Source organism: Leucopleurus acutus, assembly GCF_964270905.1.
Source record: "Leucopleurus acutus genome assembly, chromosome: X".
In the NCBI taxonomy this organism is placed as follows: Eukaryota; Metazoa; Chordata; class Mammalia; order Artiodactyla; family Delphinidae; genus Leucopleurus; species Leucopleurus acutus.
The window spans coordinates 131294662-131303058 of record NC_139148.1 but is presented as its reverse complement, the minus strand read 5'-3'; the positions used below and the strand labels follow the sequence as shown (position 1 = coordinate 131303058).

The following is an 8397-nucleotide window of genomic DNA, read 5'->3' as shown; positions in this document are numbered from 1 at the left end:
GGCCCGGTCCTTCCTTCCTGGCCCCGGGCCCTTTCCTGGTTCGGGTCCAGCATCCCTCTGAGCCCGCCCTCCGGGTCACTTCCTGCCCCACGCTGCCCACGGTGCCATCGTTTTTCTATGTATTTCAATTCCTCAGTCCCGGCAGATATGCCCTGAAGCCTCCCAAATCAATCGTCACGTGTCCTGCGTTCTCTGGGGCTGTTGCATCCAGTTTACCTCTTGCGCATTTGCTGCGGCCGCTCCCAGATTGGTCCTTCCTTCCAAGGTACTCAGGCAAAAAGCAGTGAGGAAACTCAGCTGGAAAGCATTCTCCTCTGGGCACGGCCACCACTTCCTCCTCTGTGGTGACCAAGAAAGGTCATGATCATACTAGGCTTCTAAAGGACATATTTTTAATATTTCCACAGAAAAATGAGGAAAATCCATGGCTCTCTGGGATAGGAGATACAACATTGTAATTCTAATCATGCACTCATTTTACTCCCTCCTCAGCTAATTTCCTGCTGAAACGACACAACAAAATGTACCAGGAAATTCTGTACCCTAACTGCCCAAGAGGAACCCCCACCTCGCCCCATCCCTGACAGATAAGGTTGGGAATGGTTTACTGTCCTGTAAAAGTCCATTAAGGTTAGAGGTTAATTTACAGAAATCAATAAGGTGATACGGTTTGACTCCCTGTAAAAGGTTAACCACTTTTATGTCTAACTTAATCACCTTGTTTTGGCATTCTTTTCCCATTGACCACATACATCTTTATTTTTCAAATGCTCTTGAAACCAGCTCTTTTGTCTTCCCGCTGGTTCCCTCAAGAATCAGTTAAACAAAACATTGATGTGTGAAAACAAATGCCTTTGAGAGTTGTGCTTTTATACTGGAAATAAAAATGTGAACAATGAAATTTTATAATTTATGAGGTGAAGCTAACATTTAAAAAATTAGAAATGGAGCCTTGATCCAGTAGCAGAGAGAGAGATTCTTAACCTTGACATCCATTAGCACTAGAAGGAGTAAAGGCAGTAGTCTGGCCTCTGGCCCATCCCACAAACCCCCCTTTTATAAGTTTTCTAGAGGTTGTGACCAACCAGAATCCGGGAGAGGCTGCAGCAGAATGTAGTGAACCTAATGTGAGAAATGCTGTATTTGCATCGCCCAGATCTCCTGGGATCACTTTTACGAGTTCAGTGTTTGCAATCATACTCCAGCTGATTTGGCTAATGGGGGGCCTGTACTCAGAAACCTACAAGACCCTGATGAAGATGACACAGATGGACAAATATACTGTGTTCATGGATTGGAAAAATTAATATTGTTAAAATGACAGTGCTACCCAAGGCAATCTACAGATTTAATGCAATCTTTATCAAAATACCAATGGCATTTTTCCAGAACCAGAACAAACAATTCTAAAATTTATATGGAAATGCAAAAGACCCTGAACAGCCAAAACATCTTCAGAAACAAGAGCAAAACTAGAGGAATCATGCTTCCTGACTTCAGACTGTATTACAAAGCTACAGTCATCAAAACAGTATGGTAATGGCTCAAAAATAGACAAAAACAGACACATAAACCAATGGAACAGGATACAGAGCCCAGAAATAAACCCACACACCTATGGTCAATTAATCTATGACAAAGGAGACAAGAATATACAATGAAGAAAAGACAGTCTCTTCAATAAGTGGTGCTGGGAAAACTGGACAGTTACATGTAAAAGAATGAAATTAGAACATTTCCTCATACCATATACAAAAATAAACTCAAAGTGGTATAATTATTTTGGAAAACAATCTGGCATTATCTACAAAAGTTGAGCATAAAGATAGCCTGTGGCAATTCTGTTGGGTAATGACCTAGACCCAGAACTGCCACGTGAACCAAGAGACAGGGCAAAACTACCCATAACACTTCCAAACTGGAAACAACCCTTATTGCATATATTTCCTAGTGGCTCACTTTAATTGCAGTAGAGTAATCCATTATATAATACATATCACAATTTATTTATCCATTGCTTTTCTGACTGATTCATTTATGCCAGTTCTTCTATGGAGCTGATCATCCTTTTTAAAAAATTGATTTGTAAGAGTTCTTTGTATGTTAAGGACATTAACCTATTATCTGTCATATATGTTGTGGAATTTTTCACCTAGTTTGTCATTAATCTTTTATCTTTCTTTACAATGTTTTGCTGTATGAAAGCTTTACATTTTTATGCAATAAATTTATCATTATTTTCACCTATGGCTTTGGGGTTTTATGACATATTCAAAGTAGCTTTTTTCACCCCACGATTACAAAAAACTCCACTCCTGTTTTATCCCGATATGTATATGGTTTTATTTTTGTTTAGTCCTTGATCCATCTAGAGTTTATTTTTGTGTGTATGGCTGTCACTTCAGTCAGTGCATCCGAATGAATAGCCAGTCGTCACATTAAACCATCTCTTTTTCCCCACTGAAATGAAATGCCACCTTTATCATCTATTAAAATCCCATACATACACTATTTGAAGGGGCAGTAGATACCATGTGGCAAACAAAATATCTTAGAAAGCTTCAAGCCCAAGAGGATATGGCTACCATGAGGATGGGTTTCAGTATCGACACAAATGTTTATGCATAGACAGAAGAAAACATCTGTATGCTTAGCTGTCAAATAGAGGGAGACTGGGGGCAGATCAAATGCGGTAGATGACATCATAAGGAGGAGTAGAATTCTATTTGGAACTTCAGAAACCTTGAAGGAAGACTCTGGCCAGCTTCTTCTTAAGACGGAGGCCTGATTCACTGGCTTCTTTGCCACCTTACCTGACACGGGTCTCAACAGTGGGTGAGAATGTCAGTTCTAAATGTCTTAAGTAATAGAAAGCTCAAATAGGGGTTTATTTTTCTCAGACCTAGTAGTTGAGAGGTGGGCAGATAGAGGTGTTGGTTTAGTGGCTTAAAATTGTCAGAGCCAGAATAGGTGTCATTTTCTTGGCCTTTTCCTTGTGTCCATTGCCTGATGGTCACAGGATGGCTCCTCCAACCCCAGGTAACACTTAAAGAATGTTCAAGGCAACACAAAGGGGAAATGGTAGCGCCATTTCTTTTATCAAGACAGCAGAAAGTCTTCCCAGAAGCCACCCATCAGATCTCCATTATGCTTCAGTGTCCAAAACTATGTCCCACAGCCATTGCTAGCAGCAAGGCTGGCTGGGAGAAAGCGGATTCCGCTTTTCTAGCCTCTCTGGTTGCACGTAATAAGTGAAGAGGGGGTGGTGATGACAGGCAATGAACAATATCTGCCCAAATTCACCACCCATTCATTCATTCAAAAAATATTTATTGAGCACCTGAACAGCCTATGTGAACAAAACAGAGAGGAGCACGTGTGGCTTGTTCCAGAGGAAATGAGGCTGAGGTGGAGCGATCAAGAGTAGATAATAGGCCATGAGGTCAGGGAAGTCAGTAGGATACTACCTGACTTACAACAAAGTGAGATCTCTTTGGCTGTTCAGTGGCAGCAAGCAGGAAGCTATGAACTCCTGTGACTGCAGAACTTCTGGGCCACCGCCACCCCCATGATGGACTGTGCCCCCTTATCCACTGAAATTCATACCTGGTTAACCATTTATACTGCTTATTTGCTGATTCAGTAATAAACCCAACTCAAAACAAAACGAAATGAAAAGGATGTGGGACTGAAAAAGTGGAGTCAAAGATGACACCACAGGGTTTGGCCTGAACAACTTAAGAGTTTCCACTAATTGAGCTGGAAAAGCCCAAAGGGGCATGTGGTTTAGGAGGGGATGTCAGGTACCTGATCCGATGGAGCACAGTCAATTTCTGTCTTGTGTTGTTTTGTTTCTTGAAGGCGGGTTGGTTTTTGCCTTGGAAACTGACTGTGTTCAGGATTCAACAGTGTCAGTAAGTGAATTTTTCTTGTGTTCATAATAGCTCTAGGTTTGCAATAAAATCTAAACCACCATTTTCTGACTTTTCAGACAGAGCTGCCTTGGGACGAGCCAAGGGAAAAGCCATCTCCCCTCGGTGCAGGCCCTCGGGAGGGCGCATGGAACCCCCAAAGCTGCTGAGCACTGGATTTCTGCTGTGCTCTCTGACTTGCCTCTTGTTGGAAACTGTCGCTTTGTCTCTGTCACCTTTATCTGCCTTCGGAAAACAAGACCAGGGTGGATTGGAACCACGCTCAAGGGGTGTGTTTGCTGTTACGATGAATGTTCCTATCTTCATAGGACGTAAGATTCCTGTCTCCGGTCAGGAAAGAGTGATTCTGTATTTTAAAAAAAATGTTCACAGGAAAGCAAAGTATTTCTGGTTTGGTTCAACAAGCATGAACCCACTAAGCCAAAGCCACAGGTGTCAACCTTCCATAAAATATGACAAATACTCCCTGAGGACAAAGGGATAATTAAAGTTGTCTGGGGGGAGGGGTCAAGAAGGACTTCAGAAAGGAAGCGAAATTTCAGCTAAAGCTGACGAGCCGCTGACCCATGGCTTAGCTGCTCCCAAAGCCCAGCGTGGTGCCGAGTTCCTTCCCATCGCTGGAAAGGGTACCGTTGTGAGTGGTGAACCCTCCTGACTTCACACCACAGACACTTTTGTTTGCCCTGCCTCTTCCCCGATCAGCAGACCCTGAACCTCCTTCTGCCGGCCGCCCCGGCCTCCTCCTGTTGGTGCCACTGGGCAGGCGGCCTTCTCCTTTCTCCTCACGGGACACCCAGGGCCCTCAGCCTCCCGAACACCCTCTAGGCAACAGCATGGTGTCTATTAAGTCGTGCTCCTCGCTCACAGTGTACCCCATTGATTCACAGACACCTCCAAACAACCTTTAAGCGATCTGGGGCGGACATTATTGTTCCTATTTCACATACAAGGAGGAAAAGATGATGTCCATCTGAGGATACCTTTGTTTTCCCAAAAGTGTATTCCTTTAATCTCTCAGCACAGCAAAGTTGTTAGGAATATGGGCCCTGGGCAACTATAAGAACCTGAGATCTGGGACAACTATTTGAACTTGAACCAGGTTTCAAATCCCAGCTTCATCACTTACTCGGGCTCTCTTCAGTGACTGTCTATGCTCTTCCTGCAGAAACTTCCAGGTCCTGGCTGAGCAACTTCACTGATTACCTGTGGGATCTCATCAGGAGCTCCATCCCTACAGCTGCCATTTTTGCTTTTCTGATCATTTCAGCGATCATGGGGACCCTCTGTTGCCTCACGTAAGCTGCTGGGGGGAGGAGAGGGGGAACCGAGGGAGAGGCAGGAACAGCCAAGTTCCACACCAGCCTGCGCATCTGTAACTAAGGGAAAGTTCTGAGGAAGGTGATTGTGGGAACACCACTCTGAAAGCCCATGTGTGCCCCTTTGAAAAAGTCTCCTGCACGTTCTCTTTTTTTCTCTAACCCACTCCCTATGTTTCCAGCCACTGACACATGACGTTTAAAGACCAGTGTTTGCAATTGATCTTTTTTTTTTCTTACACTAACTTCATTAACTCCTAATTATCCTTCCCTTTAGTTTAGGAACTATACATGGAAAACATGTGATTAACTTTTCAACTGCCTGAAAATTTGCTGAAATATTTATTATTAAATCATATGAAGCCAAAGAGATTCCTGAAATAGCTAACAAAATACTTAAGCTTAGCTAGCAAAGCCTGAATTTCATTAATTCAATCAGTATTTACTAAGACATGACCACTTGCCTGTCTCTGTCCTGATTACTAGAGACAGAGAAATAAGACAACTGAATAATTACAACCTGGTGGCTCAGGGCTGTTCAAACTTCGGAATCTAATAAAGTGGCTGAGGTCAAAGATCAGGTGAAGGGTGTGGCATCCCCACCTAAGGCTCCTGATAACCTCAAAACGACCACAGATCAAGAACCATGTCTAGGAAACAAACTTGGATATGGTTCCTGGCACCTAGAACTCACAGGAGCCAAACAGAACTAAATGAGCTATTCATTGTTTCAGCCGTACAGCAGTACTCAGACCTCGGATCGGCCATGAGAAGGACACTTGCTTCAGACACGGCCACAGAGAATAGTGGACCGGGGAGCGTCCTGGAGGATGGGCCACAGGCCAGGGAGCTCCCCCTTCTAGGAGGAAGAGCTGGGCCTGATCAATGTCTGACCAGCAGGATTCCAGAATGACTACAGAGCAGGGAGTGCTGTAGGCCTCCCGGTCTTCCTCTTTTCAAAGGGAAGGGTTTACAGCCGTTGCCCTCTTCCTGCGCCATCACTGTATGGGGCAGGGGTGGGGGTGGAAGCTGGAGACCAGGGGCACATGGTCTACTTCGGTTCAAAGCTCTCTTAACCAAGAAGAGCCACACCCAGACTTGAGAGAACCAGATACTCTGGAAGCAGACTGTGTGGCGGGAGTGTGGTGTGCAGGGTTATTATCAGGGATCAACGCCTGCGGTGGGGCAGGGGCAGGAAGGGAGAAGCTGAACCGCCTTGCAAGCCCTGCAAGGCCTCCGGTGACCCCCTTCAGAGTTGTCCTTCCCCCGCCGCAGGAAGTACAGGCTCTGTGTTCACCAACCCTGTTCCTTCTTCCCAAGCACAGAGGAAGACTGCATTTCACAACTAAAGAAGCCAGGACTCAAGTCAACATACATTTGATTCTCTATCTTTTAAATCACTGTTGCTCAAACTCTGGCCAACAGGCCGGCTGCATCAGAAACATCTGAGGCTTTGCTGAAACACGCACACACGGAGGGGCTTCTGTGAAGACAGGCAGGCAACATGCCGAGAGAAATGTTGCCTTTTTGAAGTAAATGGCTCAGCCTGGCGAGAAAAACCAGTAAACCCTTGCTTGCTGGGAACAAACAAGGACAGTAAGAACAAAACAAAAGAAGACATGGATGACAAAATATAAAAGGATCCAAAAAGCTGGATAAACAAAGACCTTAGTGAAAGTAAGATTAGAGAAAAAAATGATAGATGCAGGAGACATAATTAATTTTTTGGTAGAAAACAACCAAAATAATTCAACAGAAGAAAACACTTCAAGGCCTAATTTTTTTTAATATTGCAAAATCAAAGGAAGGTTTGAGTCTCTAGTCATACGGGGTGCATCAAGTCCCAGGAAAAATTGGCACTTGGGACTGGGCACATACTAGACGCCGAATAATACTTGATTTTTTATGAGTGCATTTCACAGTCAGGATTGCAAAGTTTCTCTGCGCCTCTTTATTCACCCTCTATAACCATTAGCGGTGGCTGTAAAGAAGGCTTAGGCTAGCTGCTTGCTACCTGAGGAAATCAGCATGGAAGGCTGGCTAACCTCTCGGGGCCCTGGCAAGTACGCAAAAACACACGTATTCAATCTAACGAATTTTTAGTACGGTTTATACTAGTGAAAAAATAGAACCAACTTAAATGATTCTTGGCTGGTTAAAGAAAGCAGTGAACATTCATACAATGAGAGCTATACAGTCACCAAAACGTTGCTGTAGAAGGGTAATTACATGGAATCAGATTCATGAAATATTGTTGAGTGGAAAAAAGCAGATTATAACAGAGGATATGCAATTTCACCCAATTTGTTGTGAAAAACTATATGTACAGGGAAAAAAACTTTTAAGGACCTAACGAAAGATTTAGACATTGGTCATCTCCTTGTGATAGTGAATAGGTGACTTTAATTATCACTATTGTTGTTGTTATGTAGTTTCATGTTTATTTTTGTGTGTCTGCACTTTCCAATCTTTCCACAACAAAACGTATTGTTTAATTAGTAAGTTTTTTAAGAGAAACTTTAAAAACAAAAGACGAAAAACTATCTGATCACACTCTGATACCACACTCTTACTCTTACTTTCTCAAGTCATGAACGCAGTTTTCGCAATATGAAATTACTTGGTTCGTGATAAGAAAAGAAGCTGTCCAAAATCCTATCTTGGAAAAGGTGGTGTAACTACAAAGTAGCTCTGTGCAGACCAAGACAGTGTACTGGAATTTAAACTCAGTTCAGCAGTCATTTTCTCTTCCTTTCCCAGTATCCTCATAGGTGAACCAGCCCAATGAAGTACTAGAAGATTCCAAGAGAGTGCAGAGTGTGCTATTTGTGTGCATCGAGGAAGTATCTATCAGGTAAAATTAAATTGTCGGATTTCCCTGGTAGCGCAGTGGTTGAGAGTCCATCTGCCGATGCAGGGGACACGGGTTCGTGCCCCGGTCCGGGAAGATCCCACATGCCGCGGAGCGGCTGCGCCCGTGAGCCATGGCCGCTGAGCCTGCGCGTCCGGAGCCTGTGCTCCGCAACGGGAGAGGCCACAACAGTGAGAGGCCCGCGTACCACAAAACAAACAAACAAACAAACAAAAAAGTTATGACACAATAGGGCTTTGTGGCCAATTAAGTTGGAGAGGTGCTGAAACAAATTTAA

The 8397-nt window shown here is 43.8% G+C and overlaps 1 protein-coding gene across 1 annotated transcript; it reads left to right on the top strand.

Moving 5' to 3' along the window:
* Positions 1 to 4059: 4059 nt before the first annotated feature.
* SMIM9 (small integral membrane protein 9) lies at positions 4060 to 8036 on the top strand (the record flags this gene model as incomplete). Its single annotated transcript, XM_082865178.1, has 3 exons — positions 4060 to 4243; positions 5098 to 5227; positions 8009 to 8036. 3 exons carry the CDS (start codon positions 4060 to 4062, stop codon positions 8034 to 8036), a joined length of 342 nt encoding a protein of 113 aa, XP_082721304.1.
* Positions 8037 to 8397: the final 361 nt, after the last annotated feature.